Genomic DNA, 18,908 nt, shown 5'->3' with positions numbered 1-18,908 from the left:
AAACTTTTCTAAAGCAAACTTCACCTTACTTAAGGCAGAGGTGGTAAGATTCACAGCCCCCACGGTAAAGGATAACGCTGCCCAAGATGCAGAAACCTTTACAAATGCACTCTATGAGCACCTACAATGATGCATGGATCGTGCCATCCCTAGCAAAACCAAGCCTCACTCCTCTAAGAGAAGGAAAGCAGTTTGGTGGACCCCTGCAATAAACAGACTATACAATAGGAGGAGGAAACTAGTTCAGAAAAAAATCAAATCCCAAGAAGGAAAGAAATCCCTGATCAGTATCAGTAAGAAACTGAGGTCCCTCATGAAATCATCCAAGGCTAACTTTGAAAGAAAAATAGCCAAGGATTCAAATGATAACCACAAAGCCTTCTTTAGCTATGTTAAGAATCTAAGTGGCAACTCTCAGATATGCACTGAACTAGTGCAAAATAGCACAAAATATACTGAACCTACTGATATTGCCAATATCCTGGCAGATAGATTCAGTGCAAACTTCACTCCTGTCTCACCTCCAAAAGGGCCCAAAACAATACAGGAAAAGTGTAGTGTCCCAAAACTAACAGATGCACAGGTGAAACAGCCCTTTCAAAAGCCAAAAAACACAGCGTCAGTGGGACCAGATGGTGTCCTCAGCCTCTCCACAAGCTACGTGCCCATAGAATGGCACACAGCAACAGTTATTCCTCTCCACAAAGGAGGGGCCACAACTGACCCTAGTAACTATCACCCCATAAGCCTGACTAGCCTGGTCTGCAAGGCTGTGGAGCGCATCATCATGGAACTCATTAACAAAGACATTGGGAACCTCCAAACACTTGACCCGACCCAGTTCGGCTTGTTAAGGGCAGATCATGCCTACTAAATCTGGTTGACTTCTTCGAGACATTCACCAAGGCCATAGATGAGGGAAAGGTGGTTCACACAGCCTACCTTGACCTTGCCATGGCTTTCGACACCATTCCCCACTCGGGTATTACAGAAAAACTCACCAGCCTGAGCATAAACCCCTACGTCATGAGATGGGTTGCCAACTGGCTTACAGACAGAACTCACACAGTAAGAATAGTGGGCTCCAGGTCCGACTCTAAACCAGTCACAAGTGGTGTCCCGCAAGGCTCAGTCCTGGGACCTCTACTGTTCGGCATATACTTCTCAGAAGTACAGGCAAACACAGGAGGACTATGGCTAACCAAGTTCACCGATGACTGCAAACTGGGAGCCATAACTGACTCTCCGGCTGACACGGACATCCTCCAAAAGGGCCTTACTGAAACGGACACCTGGTGTTAAAGTCATGGCCTCAAGCTAAATGCCAAAAAATGCATAGTCATCCCATTTGGGAAAAACAAAACACCCACAAATTACCACATAGGTGACAGCCCCTTAATGCAGAAGAAGTAATAAGAGATCTGGGGACCCACGTAGATAGTAATCTCTCCTTTGACAATCATATTGCCAAAGTAGTTAGGAAACCCTTCTATGTGGCCCATCTAATTACTGAAGGGTTTGCATCTAGAAATAAAGAGGTTATAGTGCCCGTCTACTTGTCACTCATTAGACCCATCATAGAGTACAATGCCCCATTTGGGATATACCTCACAAAACACTTCCAACAGCTGGAAAGACCACAAAAGTACCTCACCAAGAGGATTACTGGACTCAAACTTATGTCCTATGCAGTCCGACTGAAAAAACTCCGGCTGTACTCAGTGGCATATCACTTACTCAGAGGTGATCTCTGCCTGACTTACAAAGCCATGTCCAACTCAGAATTCATGGACATGCTCTACCTAAAGAAATCCAAGTCACTGCGAGCCACGTGCTCTAGTGAGCTAAACCTCACCACAGCAATAAATAGAACATGCTGGACGGATAGATTCCTGTTACAGAGACTCCCCATGCTTTGGAACAAAATTCCAAATTACATCAGGCAAAGCCCCTCACTAACACTCTTCAAAAGAAACCTTGACGAGTGGATGGGTAACAGAAAATACACCCCTGGGATCACTTCATTGGCTCTGCTTGACAGAGGATCAGTTAATTAATCAATGGGGCAGCGAAAGCCGACACACTCTGGCTAGGCTTATAAATTCCCTCGGGCAGATAGCCTAGTACCTACCTATGAACCTATATGTATGAGCATTTCATTTAACCTCATAAGCAGGTTCACAGTATTTTTTTCTTTTCAAAGCAACCATTATATACAACTTATAACCATATGTATATAGCCTGATCCTGCCAGAATCACACTTCAGCTATGTGTCTGAATATTGTCAAATTGCATTAATTATATTTTCTTGACTGCGGTGGTGGTGCTGCGGTAGCGTTGTCACCTCACAGTTAGACGTTGCCCCTTCGATTCTCAGTTAGAGCGTCTTCTGTGTAGCGACATGTGTGAATGGGCATTCCTTCGTTGAAGGTTGTGCATTAGGCCCGGCAAGCCAGTACGTAAAAATCTGCTGCCAATCATTAGCGGACCGGAGTTCCGCTGTGGCGACCCCTAACCAGGAAAAGCCGAAAGACACAAACAATGACAAAAGCAGACAAGAGACTTATCTAGTCTGCCTTTTAGTACATTTAATATTCTACCTCTTCCTCAGCCTTACATTTCTCACGTTTGCAGTTCTTTCTGTGAAAAAGTGTCTTTAAAGATCCAGTGAGTAGTTCTTACAATCTTCTGCCTGCCCCCTTTCCATACCCATCTATCCTTCATGTTTAGGATGACTCTTTCACATCTTTCCAAATTACTATAATATTCCCAATGATCCTTCTGGTCTTAACTGAGAATATCTCCAGCTTTAATAGTCTGTGGACATATCCCTTCGTCTCTGTCCCATGGATCTTTCTGTTAGCTTTCTTCTGAATTCCCACTATCAAGCTGATGTCCCCTTACTTGTGTGGTCTATAGAAATTAAGACATTAATCCAGGTATGTTCTGATAGAGCCCTGCAGATTAGAAGCATTACCTTTTTGCTTCTGAAGTCTGTCCCCCTGAGGATACATCCCAACATTCTCTTGGCTGCTGCTGTCACCTTCTCACTGTGATCCTAGTGGTGCTTTTTAGGTGTGATCAACACACCAGATCCTTTTCCTGTTCTGCTGCCATCAGTTCCACTCCTCTCATCTGATACTTTATGCCATGGATGTTTTGGCCTAAATGTAGTACTTAGCAAGTGGTTTCACTGAACCTAAACTGTTAACTCTCTGCATAGTGAGCCAGCCTTTCCAAATCCTTTCCTAGACTCTTTCCCTATCATTCTCTGCCACAGCTTTTTGTCATTGCATATTTTATTCTGTTTTCCTTCAGATTTGTCCTGAAACAAAGAAGAAGAAAATTTGGTTCAAAGTCATGTGGCACTTCACTAGTTAGTTTCCTAATTCCTGACATCATTCCTCCCCCTGTATCCTCTTGTGACACTCCACTAGTCAGTTTCCTAATTCCCATCATTCCTCCCTCTGTGTCCCCCGTAGCACTCCACTAGTTACTTTCCTAATTCCCATCATTCCTCCCTTTGTGTCCCCTTGTGGCACTCCACTAATTTCCTAATTCCTGACATTATTCCTCCCTCTCTGTCCCCCTGTAGCACTTCACTAGTTACTTTCCTAATTCCCAACATCATTCCTCCCTTTGTGTCCCCCTGTGGCACTCCACTAATTTCCTAATTCCTGACATTATTCCTCCCTCTCTGTCCCCCTGTAGCACTTCACTAGTTACTTTCCTAATTCCCATCATTCCTCCCTTTGTGTCCCCCTGTGCACTCCACTAGTTACTTTCCTAATTCCCAACATCATTCCTCCCTTTGTGTCCCCCTGTGGCACTCCACTAATTTCCTAATTCCCGACATCATTCCTCCCTTTGTGTCCACCTGTGGCACTCCAGTAGTCAGCTTCCTAATTCCTGACATCATGCTTCTTGTCACAACTGTTTATGTCCTACCATTCAGCCATGCAGTAATACATTTCCTCAGTGTTGGTTGTACGCCCATCTTCTCCATTCTTCCTGTCAGTCTTTTGTCTGGAACTAAATTGAATGCCTTATTGAAGTCTAGGCAGGCCATGCCATTTTTGGTACTAGAATTACAATTGTCAAATTAATTTTTTTTCCAAAGCAGAACACAATTAGTTCTGTAGAGAAATGAAATGTCTTTCTTGGTTGTTCTAATGGAAAATGATTGGTAAACCTATCCACAAATTCCAGTGTCAGATCCATAACCAATAATCTATAATTATTTGGACTACTGCAGCATTTTCCAATGAAGGATAAATAACAAAAACAAGTGACTTCCTTAACCACAGATGGATAGAAGAAAGCGAGCTACTAGTAAATGATGCAGACTATAAAGGTACACAGCTGACACCTAAAGCAGCTGTAATTAACAGTGGCAGTAGCACATTCATTTCCCCCTCCCCCAAGAAAGGAAGAATGAGGAAATTAGTCAGCTCTCTCACTGCCAGACAAGACATTTTTCTACATCTGGACTGCTAGTGTCACAGTTGTTCTCTGTAGTGATACTTCAAGAGGCCTGAATAAATTACTAGGTAATCTTTGCACACAGAAGACACAGCTGAACAGCTTCACAGACGTAGTGCCCCTTCTGACTTTGCATTAATTCCTAAATGTATATGCAAAATCTTCACACAGCTTCATTAATCAAGGCAGTAGCTATCTTGATTTAATTATTCTGCATTGTCTTTTCTAAGGCTATTCATTATTTAAGTAATTAGGTAACTGTCATTATTCAGAATGTGTGCCCCACTTTAAGAAGACGATGTGTCACAGCTGAAACACCATGTATTCTTTCTTCATTCTAACCATGCCTGAATTTTTATTTCTTTATTGTTAATAATAGTGCATTTTTATCTTCACCTCAGTAAATTTGTTTTGGAAAAAAAAAATCTTCATTACATTAGGCTTTCATCACAACATGACGAGAAGAGTGACTGCTGCAAGACAAAGGCACAGCTTCAAGCTGGAGGTACACTGCCATCTAGTGACTGGAGTGAGTCAGGGCTTATAAACTGTTGGTGGCCAAGCCCAAAGATAGAGCAAAAGAAGGAGGTGAGGAAGACGGAGTCAGGATGATCTGCAGGATGCAGACAGCTCCATACAGAGCTACATGGGTTTGCTCTGGCTTCTTTCGTTCCTGCATTCTTCCTTGTTTGGAGATGAAGTAAGAAACCATCACCCTGTTTTATTCTGCCTCTGAAAAAGGAAAATAAATTCATAAGCATGTTATTTAATATTTTATGCTGGCGTTTGTTGTGTGTGTGTGTGTGTGTGTGTGTGTGTGTGTGTGTGTGTGTGTGTGTGTGTGTGTGTGTGTGTGTGTGTGTGTGTGTGGGGGGTATGTTTTGACTGCAAACCTGACCAGAATACCAAGGATGATGGCTTGACTGCAACTGCGTTATGCATGCTGGTGGCAGAAAGGTATTGGGAGAATAAGGGAGCGAAGGAATAATGTTTAAAGATTGATGCTTATATCAGAAATCCGTCTCCTCTTCCAGGTATTTCAGCTTGTGTTGTGGCAGTGACTAACTGAAAAGCTGGGTGGAGGCTTACAGCTGACATTCATAGGCTGTGGTTAGGTTTGTGTAAACAAATAATTAAAACCTTGGTGGATTAAATCTATGTATGTATTTCTGTGCCTTAGGTTTTGATATAAATGTATGCCCTTATACACTTTGTTTGGCTGATTTAGTATAAGGCTTTCATTCAGTACATTGAGCAAGGTATCTTGTGTCAGTCACAACTGCATTTTAGTTATAAGGTAAAATATTAAACATATGGGATATATCCATAATGAATTGTTATATTGCCTTCCCATATAAATGCCATCTTAAACACCTATTATTCAATATAGTCTGTTTTTTTGCATGTAGTTTAATTACAGGGACTATAGGTTTGTTCTCATAATGTACAATCCATTGTTGTAAGACAGAAAGATGATGAAGACTTTGACTTGCCGATATGTTTGGAAAGTTATTAGTGTTTGTCTCTGAGTGCATGTCTTACTGCTGAGTTTGTTTGCTTATTCTGTCAAAATAACAATATTAAGATGGTACAGAGTGAGTCTTATAAAAAAATTCTTTGAGCATAGGAAGAATAACTCTCAGTAGTAACAATGCCTGTATATTTTCTATCTCTATCTATCTAGCTATGTGTGTGTGTGTGTGTGTGTGTGTGTGTATATATATATATATATATATATATATATATATATATATATATATATATATATATATATATATATATATATATAGATATAGATATACATATATTATATATATATATATATATATATATATATGGTGTGTGTGTGTATTTTCAATAAGTAGGTGTTGCAATCACTATGTACTAAGCAGGTGTCGGTTGCTGGTCATAGGAAGGCCTCCGTTAATGGCTGTATTTTCATTATTGGCTCTCCTTACTTCTTTGGTTGTGTGAAGGTGCCTTGATGGATTTTGTCATTAAATGACTAATTAAAATTATTTGGCTCTACACTTTCTTTCATTTACTTCCTGCTGCACACTCAGGCAGTAGAAAGTTGCATCTGTTTCACATGTAAGGCAGCACTGGAGACATATTAGATTTATTAGAACATTTTTTCATCAGAGATTATAGCAAAACTATTTGTTTGGTAGTGTTTATGACCTTCCACTAGTGCAGATTTTTTTACATTCTTTTTGTGTGTGAGGCATACAAGCATAGGTAGTGATGAAGCAAGGCCTTTCATCCATCAGGCCACCTGAGGTTTGCAGCCATAACTATGCATCTACAGTTCCTTATTCCACTCTCTTTTGCACCCCCAAGCTATCTTTGAACCTATGTGCACAAATACTGCACCAGCCCACTAGCAGTGCTTTCCAGAGCTGCACAAAGTTATCCATAAAGTCAAAATTCTCAGCGTTCCTCATCACTGACAGCCCTGCCCCACCATCCTTCCATGATTTCTCTAAATCACCAAAGTGTCACCCGGAGCTGCAAACATCTAGATCAAAGCACACTCTCTCTACTGCGTACCTTCCCAATGCCCTGAGCCATTTCTTGCATACCATGCTTCACATTCTCTTTACTATGTTGGTAACCCTCTGTTACACATTCTGAACAATCCTGAGGTTCCTGATATGCCCTATGGAAGAGATTGTAGTATTTTAAGAAAGGTTTTATCAGCACCTACATTAATAGCACAATACACAGCATGAGTCACTCTGAAGGTGTTTATAACACACAATCATTTTATTCCTTTATCCCTGATAGGTATTCTCATCCTAATACTATTCCAGCATTTGCTAGAGCCTTGAGCTCCCAATGAATGACTCACCTGGGTCTGCTTACTCCATACTGGTATATTGTACTTTACCAAGGTCTGGTTCCTGATGCAACATGGACTGTACCAGGTGCTATGTAAATGCGTGTCTTTTATTTGTGAGCTTGGACAGTCTATAATGTTTCCATGTGCTTTATATCGTGCTCATTGTATAGCCTGTAACCACACTAGTTGGTTGGTAGAAAATTTTTATCCACAAAAACAATCACACCTGTGTGATGCTGCAGTTGACAGCTGATTGTCTAACAGTTTTGTGAATCATATGTATACTCTTTGGGACTGTAACATGCTGTATCTGTCACAGTGTTCCTGATCTGAGATGTTAGTGCCAGAATGGAGCTGATGAGATAGTAGACAGATCATCCAAATTAATATGAAAGGATTGGGCCTGGTCTTAAAAGAGCAGAGATCTCATTCATCTAGGGTGTTTCTGTTTCGCAATTGAAGATAATGTTAAAACTGTTGTGCTGTCACTTCTCTAGGATGAGGAGACATGCAAGGTGAGCATTGCTTAGCATTCCAATTTGACAGGTGCTGAGAAGCACTGGTGGTATCATGTGTCAACTGCCACTGTAGCAGCTAAGAAAAGGATGGCTGTGTGGCCAATGCATCTTTTTTCTGTATGGTAAGTGGGCTTCTATGACTAGAAAGCTGCCACCTAGCTGCTGGGATCTGTACTGCAGGACAGAGGAACCACTAAGCACTAATGTAATCATATGCCCCATAAAATGTATATGACTGACATCACTAGCACTTCTCCTTTATGACAGAAATAGTTGTAGTACATAGGAGGAGTAACCAATATGTATCAGTTTAGATTATGTTGTTACTCATCTTACATTCTGACCACAGCTGTGCTGGTTTGTGGGAAGTAGTGTCAGCCATGTAAATTGAAGAGCAGCTATAGCAGGTATGAAGCACAGTAATAAGGTAGTATATCCCTCAAGTGTACCTCATTATGAGGAACGTACTTCATTTGGGGTCTTAAAAAGTTCATGTTCTTCGAAATTCCTCAAAGTTCCACATTGAAAGAGTCTGTCACACATTCAGTATTAGAAATTATTTTAAATGAAATCCATGGCAAATTGAAATTAATCATATTAATTCATTAAAGGATCTTCTTTATAAGTAAAAACAGCATATTTTTAACCATCCTATGACCTTCCTAGTTGAAGTTGTTAGTAAGCCATTAGTATGTGTTCCACATTTTGCCCATTTGTTCCACATTATGAAGGCGAGTGTCCCTCATTGTGGTTATGGACGGTTGAAAGCTATGTGAAGGATCTGGCAACCCAAAATAAACTAGGAGTAATTGGTAATGTGGAGGCTGTGCACCTGCAGAATGTTTAAGAAATCCACAGCTGCACTCTGCTAGTACACCCAAAATGTGTTTCAGGACAAAACAACTGAATGTCTTAGTGAATAATATGTCAAGATTGAAATGTACAGTTACTCAAATGCTCTTTTCAGCATTTTAAAGGCATAAAGGGTAGCTGAACCTAAATAAATTAGAAAAATATTAACAATGTTTAGACTCAGTCAATTAATATTACTCAGTCAATGTGTGAAATCAAAGACCGTGTGTGTGTGTGTGTGTGTGTGTCTATATGTCTACATATATATATATATATATATATATATATATATATATATATATATAGGTGTACTTTTGAAGAACGAAAGTTAACTACTTCGAACTTCAAAAGTATTCCCACTCTAACACGAAAGTGCACTTTCGAAAAACCCGCTAGACCGAACGGGCTAGCAGTCATGGACCTTAGGGTTAGGGCACGGGTCATGGTAAGGGGATAGTCCTACTAGCTATCCCCTTACCCTAACCTTTGCCCTAACCCTAACATTCGTGACTACCGCACAACAGTAGAAGACATTCCAAATTGTGCTATGTCCTCCACTGTGGTGCGATAGTCACTGACCTTAGGGTTAGGGCTCAGGTTAGGGTAAGGGGATAGTTAGTAGGGCTATCCCTTTACCTTGGCCCATGGCTTAACCCTAAGGTCTGTGACTATTGCATGACAGTGGAAGACATTCCAAATCAGACTATGTCCTCCACTGTGGTGCGATAGTCACAGACCTCAGGGTTTGGGCACAGGTTATGGTAAGGGGATAGTTAGTAGGGCTATCCCCTTACCTTGACCCGTGCTCTAACCCTAAGGTCCATGACTATCGCACCACAGTGGAGGACATAGCCTGTTTTTCAATGTTCTCCATTGTGGTGCAGTAGGTTCTGTCTAGTGAGCTTAAGTGAAAGTGCACTTTCGTTAAAGTGCACTTTCGCTTAAGAGGGGATGTACTTTCCCATTTCAAAAAAGTGAATTTTCGTTGTAGGAAAGTACACCTATATATATATATATATATATATATATATATATATATATATATATATATATATAGTCCACTGAATTACATTGACACACCACAATGCTGATGGCCTATTGATCAATCACATTTGATTGACATATGCAGATGGCTGACTTATGTGATAGATTGACAATCCCTGGGTGGGGGAATACACCCTTTCACTGGGGAATTTGCGCTGTCAGAGTTAGTGTATATAATTAGCAGGGGGTGTCTCCCTGCAAAAAACAATGTTCTTTTTTTTTTGGTGCATTCGGCAAGGCTTTTCCTCGCACATGCACAGTTGACTTGTTGGCGTTTCCATTGTTGACCTTTGGTGATTGATGTTCTTGCTGTCAACACTGTGGTATGTCAGTGTAATTCAGTAATCCCATATTTAAATATATATATATATATATATATATATATATATATATATATATATATGGGTCTATATGACTTGGTTGACAGTTCATATGGTCAACTGTTTATTTGGTCGACAGTTCATTTGATCGACAAGCATTTTAGGTGGGGGGCTTCACCCCCCACACCCCCCAATGTGGAGGGCTGTGCCCCCCACACCCCCCCAACTATATATATCAACTCCAGGGTCGCACAACATTGGGGAAGGGGGCAAATGCTTGTCGATCAAATGAACTGTCGACCAAATAAACAGTCGACCATATGAACTGTCGACCAAGTCATATAGACCCATATATATATATATATATAAATATATATATACACACACACACACACACACACACACACACACACACATATATATATATATATACACACACACACACACACACATATATATATATATATATCTATGAGTTCCTTTCAGAATGTCGAATTTCCAAAATTGTGAATTTCATATGGTTGAGACCATATGATCGAAGTTTTGAAATCTCGAAATTCTGAACGGAGATCTGCATACAGCGCGGAATGGGAGATTTCCCTTTTTCTCGCTGTAGTGCGATCTCGGAGTTGGTATATTTAAGTAATGGGGGTGTGGGGGTGCAGGGGGGATTGCCCCCCCTTCAAAAACATCGAGAAACTTCTTTTTGTAATTTTTTTGGATTCATTTCAGAGTTTCAAGATTTCAAAACTTTGATCATATGGTCTCGATCATATCAAATTCGAAGTTTTGGAAATTTGGCATTGAATCCATATACAGATATATATTTATGTGTAGGGAATTGTTATTGTTTGAGAAGAGTGGTCTGTGTTTGTAACTGAAATTGGTGAAGAAAGTGATTTTCAAGTATAACAGCATTATTTATAACAATGTAAGTATATGTTGCAACTAGTAAGTGGGGATGATGTTCTTGTGAAAGATTGGTCTACATTGCTGCATAATACAGAGAACTAAGTAGTATTCAGTGAGTGGTATATGCCAATCTCATGTTAGTCCTCTGTTAAACACTGCTGGTTTTACTCTCTTGCAGTCTGGACACAAGTGAAGGCCCAGTGCAAAGGGTGATTAAAAGGTATTCATGCAGCTTTCTGAAATGAAAGTTTTTTTCTCATTGCTCTTTTTAAGAGAAAACATTGTTAGTTCTCTTTGGACAATCCTTGGCTACAAATGAACACTTCAGGTATGGTATTGCATATATCCTTGAACTAGTAACATTGTTTCAAGCATATAAGAAGTTGCAGCATTTATATTTTAGTTGCTTTTTATGCCTCGTAAACCTTTTGACACAAGTGCCTCTTTTCAGGGTGACCCAGGATCACTGCCTGATGAAGTGACTTGCTCACTACATTTCAATCTTGACATATTATTCACTAAGACGTTCAGTTGTTTTTGTCCTGAAACACATTTTGGGTATACTAGCAGAGTGCAACTGTGGATTTCTTAAACATTCTGCAGGTGCACAGCCTCCACTTGGTGTTCATTACCAATTACTCCTAGTTTATTTTAGGTTGCCAGATCCTTCTTACAGTACCGTATTACTGTGCCTCATACCATACATGACAACTGGAAAAAGCTCATTAGCAGCTCATAGCCTTAGTCCTTTTTACTAGACTGCCAGACTGCATTGATTGTCAGTGGAATTTCCTTGATAGGTGTTAATTTTAATGTTCAACACTTGGATAAGGACACTAGACAAATGCTTTTCTTGGCATTCAGTTCCCTTCTTTTTTGTATTAAGATCCACTAGGCACAAGTGTCTAACCTCAGAGGTGATCTGAGCACATTAGCATTGTTGAAAGACTTGTTTAGTCACACATAATGCAAAAGAAAATAATACTCAGACCCTGGTCTACAGGATGAAGGCCATTAGCAATATTTAGCATTAACTCCGCATGATATACCTCCATAGTAGGTATGATCTGAGACATAAACTAAATAAGTGATAAGTGGTATATCATTACAATACACAGAGCGTTGTGGGGGGGGGGGCAAGCTGTGATGGAACCATCTAATCAGATGACAAAACTTTTTAACACAAGATAAAAGTGGACACTGTGGAGAAAAAGTAGGAAGCAGAAGCCCTGAAAAGGAGAGTAAGCAAGATGTCTGTATCATTATACACCTATTTTGGCATGTGTATGTTAGTAATAAATATTACATATCCATAGCTGCGTATCTCACTGCAGATTATTCTGATGGGCATGTATTTATATAGTCACTGGCACAGTGCAACCAACACTGTCTCATCACTATTTCATGAGGCCTTCTGTACCATGTTTCTATCTTTGTTGCAGTTATTAGTATTTTTAACTCCTGCCTTCATTCTTCTTCTTCTGTTGCTGTCACTGGTGACTCATGAGGTGCTACTTTCGTCTGTTACTGCTATGTCACTGTTTATATAATTTTCAAATGTGTGTAAAATGTTCTTTGTTACACTCCTAGACTGTGTTTAAAAACTTTTATATCTACTGATGCTGGTTGGCGTAATGGTTAAGGTGTTTTATCTCACAGGAAAAAGGTATAGGATTTGATTATCACCTGAGCTGCATAGTTAGGCTTACAAGGGTCATTGTGGTCATTAACCTCGTATATGCCGATTACCTGATAAAGCATATCTCCACTGACAAAACAGATCTTAATTAAATATTGGCTGTAGATGTTTCCTTGCTCCTTCTGCTGTTCACCTCCATATATTCTTTTTTTTTTCAACTGTAACACTCTTTCATTTAAAGTCAGTGTTAGCCAAGTAAGGCCTATTTAGCATGACTGCTTATTTTCAGGCACAGTTGGGAGAGCTCTGGGTTTCAAGACATGTAGTAATCAAAGTGAAGTTTGTGTGACTCAATCTCAGGTCTACAGTTCATTTAACATCTCATCACCTTAACCACTAGGCTTTTGTGTTAGTGTTTATAGGTTAGTGACACTCATGCCCACTACTGAAGTAGTTATTACTTTCTGTACATTTTGTATTGTACTAATTGTATCTGTATATTTTGCACTATGTTATGAACGAATGACCTCTTTGATTATTCTCTGCACTGTACCTGCAATGTTCATTGTATACATTAATTTTTGTATATGTGATTTTGTTTGTTTCCTCGGAGCTTATCTCCACGGGTCTGTGCTGAAAATGGACATATATCCAGTTAGACTAACCCGGTCAACAAATGTAAAATAAATAAATAAAATAAGTTATATTAGTGGGTTGGAGTGTTGAGAAGATATGAAGAGTTTGCCATAAAAATAAGCTGTTTTCTTGAATGCTATTCCGGTATGCTACACTGTAGGACCTGCGTTATCTGGTGAAGGAATACTAGCTGTTTTTTATTCACTGTTTTGATTTCACACTGGTATGAATGAACTCTAGCAAACTAAGTCCTGCCCTGTATCCCATTAGCTGTAGGACTGAATTGTCTCTTGTTTACTTAATTATCACCTGCAGACTGCCACAGATCTGAGTTTGTAGCAGCACAATATTAGGTAAAGAAACAATATGTCTGCTTTCCATATCACCATACCAACTAGAAGCCTCTTAAGCCCATTAGTCTCAAATATCCTGACTTTTGCATCATATTTTTGGTCTGTTCCTCATAATATTTGTGATTTTATGGCAAATCACTGAGAACTGAAATCACTAAATAATGATATACATTTGAATTTCAAACTTCGTATTCTTCAGAAAATGCATGCTAATACAAATTCTGTAATCCTGACAACTATCTACATTTATAAGAGCAATATTTATAATCTGCCCCAATTTTTGGGTCTTTGACCGCCATTGTTTTAGGCTTTGTCTTGCACTAAGAGGTTGAGAGGTATGTAAGGGACCTGTTTAGTTATGCTAGATGGGTCACAGCCTAGTGACTGGACAGTATTAGCTTAAATGTCTGCAATACCAAGTAGTCCACCTTTCTGAGGTACGGTACATGCAAGAAGATATTTTGAACTCCTTATGACATTTACTAAAATGACTATAATTTCCTTAATTTTACACTGTTGTTAATTACCTCTCTAATGCCCCTTTAGAGAAGCCAGTAAAATCATTTACAATCTAAATTAATTAATTTTCCCACCATACATGCTTTAATAAGGCTATCATCAGGTTTATTGTTTTAATACTAATTTCTCCTTGGATTCCTACCCAGCCCTGCCAAAAATGTTGGCAAAGCTCCCTGTTGTGTTCTATTTGTGTCACTAGTTACAACTTAACAAACACTTTTCATCATACGTCTCAGTTTCTAACAGCAAGAAGTCTGGCCAACGCATAAGTAATGGGGGGACAAAGACCCAAAAATAGGTACACTTTTTAACTATTGTCCTTACAAACTTAGAAAGTTGATAGAATAAAGTATTTTGCATTCTCTAGAATTTTCTGAAGGGTATAAAGTCTATAACTCAAGTATCTACCATTATTTTCGCACTCCATTCCTCAATGATTTTCCAGAAAACACTGACTTTAAGAGAAACAGACCAAAAATATGAGGCAAAAATCTGGACATTCTACGAAAATCTGGACAGTTGAGAGGTATGCTCTTTATTTAATAACCTTGTCATTGCTTGCTCAGTATTCCTCTGTTTTCAAGAGTCTTGAAATATTACATTATCCCTTGTTTACACTTAATTTTCCCATGTACAATCATGTTATTTTTACAGTATTCCTCTTTTTTCAAGAGTCTTGAAATATTAAATTATCCCTTGTTTACACTTAATTTTCCCATGTACGATCATGTTATTTTTACAGTATTCCTCTTTTTTCAAGAGTCTTGAAATATTAAATTATCCCTTGTTTACACTTAATTTTCCCATGTACGATCATGTTATATTTACAGTATTCCTCTTTTTTCAAGAGTCTTGAAATATTAAATTATCCCTTGTTTACACTTAATTTTCCCATGTACGATCATGTTATTTTTACAGTATTCCTCTTTTTTCAAGAGTCTTGAAATATTAAATTATCCCTTGTTTACACTTAATTTTCCCATGTATGATCATGTTATTTTTACAGTATTCCTCTTTTTTCAAGAGTCTTGAAATATTACATTATCCCTTGTTTACACTTAATTTTCCCATGTACGATCATGTTATTTTTACAGTATTCCTCTTTTTTCAAGAGTCTTGAAATATTACATTATCCCTTGTTTGCACTTAATTTTCCCGTGTACGATCATGTTATTTTTACAGTATTCCCCCTTTTTCAAGAGTCTTGAAATATTATATTATCCCTTGTTTACACTTAATTTTACCGTGTACGATCATGTTATTTTTACAGTATTCCCCCTTTTTCAAGAGTCTTGAAATATTATATTATCCCTTGTTTACACTTAATTTTCCCGTGTACGATCATGTTATTTTTACAGTATTCCCCTTTTTTCAAGAGTCTTGAAATATTACATTATCCCTTGTTTACATTTAATTTTCCCATGTACGATCATGTTATTTTTACAGTGTTCCTCTTTACTACATTATCCCTTGTTTACACTTAATTTTCCCATGTTCGATCATGTTATTTTTACAGTATTCCTCTTTATTACATTATCCCTTGTTTACACTTAATTTTCCCGTGTACGATCATGTTATTTTTACAGTATTCTTCTTTTTTCAAGAGTCTTGAAATATTACATTATCCCTTGTTTACACTTAATTTTCCCGTGTACGATCATGTTATTTTTACAGTATTCCTCTTTATTACATTATCCCTTATTTACACTTAATTTTCCCGTGTATGATCATGTTATTTTTACTTAAGGTCGCACTTCATGACTTGCAGGTATTTTGCCTCTTCCTCAGTGGCCCTTGCCTACTGCAAGTCTGGGCTTCCCTACACCATGTTGAGCATAAACTGGACACATAATCCTTGTGATTGAGTTCAGCTCCTTGATGTTTAACTCCTCAGCCACAGCTTTCCATAAGAAATCACTGCAGGTGTAGTTTCTAAGAGTGTGTTGCCAGTGGTTCTTGATGCTGTTCCTTAACAGATGGACTACTTTGAAATGTGCATGGCCACAGTCAAGTTCTTAACTTTTATATTTTTACTCCTGTGCCTGTGAAGCCACCCTCATTCAGACTAGGCCCATACTTTCCTCTGCACTAGAGACATACTCAGCACAGTATGTGGGTAAGAGCCATCCAGGAGAAGCAGCCTGAAGGTTGTTTGTGCTCTTTATAGGTTCATAGGCAATTACTAGGCTAATGGAACAAGAGCCTTTTCAAGCCTAGCCAGTAATACCCAGGATGTGACAATATTATATCTTAATTCCCCAGATATGGGATGGTGTAGTATCAGGGCAGTGAGTCTTTGGGTGTTGGAGCCCCGAGTCATTTTACAGATTGCCTCTGTGCATAATGGATGTGAGCAGTACCCCAGGAGTGAATTTATGGTTCCCCATCCATTTATCTAAATTCTTTTTGAAGAGAGTGAGGGATGAGCTTTATTTTATGAAGATGGGAAATTTATTCCATAGACAAGGTAGCCTTTGTGATACGAATTTCACTCCAGCCAGTTCTGTTAGAGTCACAAATAAGGTTCAGGTCCATGTAACACGTAACCCTTGTTTCATTTTTCTTGTCAATGCGTAACATTTTTATCATGGCTGGATGGTAGAATGCCTTGTTGTTCAGGCATAAGTCACCTTTAAATAAATTATATGAGACAGAGTAAAGGGATTGGGCCTTTAGTTGGTCTGCATAAGACCTGTGTGTTACATTTTGTATTTTTTTAATGAAAAACCTCTGGGGCCACTCCAATTGGTGCAAGTTTTTGGTTAGGTACATGCAGTAGGGAGCACTTACTCGATTATGGGCCTGATTTTGGCTGAGTACAATGGTGTTATGACTTCCTTTGATCTTGATGCCACGGCTTTACTTATAAGTTGAACCACACAGAAGGATTTCCTCACTACTGTAGCTATGTGTGAGTCAAAGTTTAGGTTGCTATCTATATGTGTTCCTAGGTCCCTCACCACTAGGTCTGTTTTTAGGGGAGTGCTATCAATATTATAATTTGCAGGAATTGCTAATTTACCGAAGGGTATGATTACTCATTTTTAGCATTTAGTCTCAGGCTATGGTTTTGGCACTAGTCGTCATTTTTAGGTCTGTTAGTAGGATGTCAACATCATTTGGGGATTCAATGATTGCTCCCAGCTTATAGTTATCAGCAAACTTGGTGAGCCAGAGGCCCCCAACATTGGTCTTCACTTCAGCGAAGTATAAACTAAACAAGAGGGGTCCCAACACTGAGCTCTGTGGGACACAGCTAGTAACAGGATGTCCTTCATGGATGCATCTGCAGTCATAACAAGTGGGTTGTCCTGTCGTCAGGCAGCCCTGCAGTCGGCCGGATTCCAAAGTCCGGGTCCGGCTTCGGCTGATGTCGCACTCCTCCCGACGTCATCTCTGTTGGTCTTCGGGTATAAAAGCATCAGCCGACGCCATTTTCCTCAGTCTTTCTTGCCCGGGCTGGAAGCAGAAGCTGTTCGCAAGTGCCGGTCGGTCGGATCCAGAGATTACTTCTACCGAATACTACTTGAAGACTTCTAAAGCTAAGTACGGACACTTTCTTGCCTCAGCCGATGTCAGAAAAAGTTAACAATTGTTTAACCTGTGGGAAACAAATACCTCATAAAGATTTCCACTCATACTGTCTGCCTTGTTTAGGCCCAGCCCACGACGTAGCAGCCTGTTCGGCCTGTGCTTCTTTAACCGACGACGCTTAGGCGTCGGTCGGAGTTTGCAGAACAGTTTTTCGGTACTGATTTTGCGTACATTATGCCGTCGGATCCTCCGACTACCCCAAAACGCAAAGATAAAGACCGACACTCGCGTCCGCGGTTTCGCCGAAACCACGGTAAAGCAAAGTGTCTCGGTTTCGGCGAAACCGAGAAAACTGCTCAAAGTACAGCTGAACCTATTCTAACGACTGAGGCCCCTGCTACAACTCTTGAATCGACCTCAGAAATTTTACCCACTACGGTGGTTGACTTATCAGACACCATCCCTTGGATGTCTCTACCCCAGCACGTGGTGCTGCTAGGCCTCCAGCTGCCATGTCCATTAAGGCCTTCGCCAGGGCTAAAGCAGCCAAGACTACTAAATCAGTGCCTGTTAAACCACCCACATCCAGGCCCTCTTCTAGTTCTCAAATGCTTTCTTTGGCAGAAGATTTAATTTCCTTAATTAGAGGATCTCAACCTCACCCAGACAGGGCCTCTCAGCCCCCTGAGAAGAGACCTAGGGCAGAGCCCCCTGAGCCAGTTTCTACTGATGATTCTGCTGATGAATCAGACATAACTGATCAGCCTGAGGCTCCCTTCTCCAATTTTGAAGATTCGGATGCTGAAGAATCCATTCCAGCTGCTTCCCCACCAGAAGAATTCTCCTTTTGGAAACCTTGCATGCCATGCGAGAACAGTTCCAATGGCAGCAACAGGATTTTTCAGACTCCAGAAAAAGACTTAGGACCTTTCTGCACCTCCCACAGCACAGGCCCTTAGCTATACCTCCTGTTCTCTCTGTGGTGGATGATGCTTTCAATGATGTTTGCTCCGCTCCAGATTCTTTACCCCAGCCCCTGCCAAACCAGACAGATTTTACAGGGTGCCAGATACTCATCACCACCTTTACAAGGCCCCACTTGCAGACCCAGAAACTATATCCCAGGGTCCCAAGGCAGTAGCCGCGACCACAGCTAAAACCCTATTCCTTCTGAAAGGGAAGCAAGGTCACTAGACAGATGGGGTAAAGGTCTACACTTCAGCTACCCTCTGAGCTAGAGCTTTAAACTGTCAGTT

At 39.8% G+C, this 18,908-nt stretch overlaps 1 protein-coding gene across 1 annotated transcript in view; it reads left to right on the top strand.

Annotated features, from left to right (window-relative positions):
- The first annotated feature begins 5,055 nt into the window (after nt 1–5,055).
- APC2 (APC regulator of WNT signaling pathway 2) overlaps nt 5,056–18,908 on the top strand; it is a 788,186-nt gene continuing 774,333 nt past the window's right edge. The window contains exon 1 of the mRNA XM_044053997.1: nt 5,056–5,183. Within this exon, the coding sequence (XP_043909932.1) occupies nt 5,130–5,183 (54 nt within the window). The 5' untranslated portion in view covers nt 5,056–5,129. The remainder of the gene's footprint in view (nt 5,184–18,908) is intronic.

Source organism: Protopterus annectens, chromosome 13.part0, assembly GCF_019279795.1.
Source record: "Protopterus annectens isolate FY-2018-M chromosome 13.part0, PAN1.0, whole genome shotgun sequence".
Taxonomy (NCBI): domain Eukaryota; kingdom Metazoa; phylum Chordata; order Ceratodontiformes; family Protopteridae; genus Protopterus; species Protopterus annectens.
The sequence above is the reverse complement of the archived record's forward strand: the minus strand, read 5'-3'. Positions and strand labels throughout refer to the sequence as shown.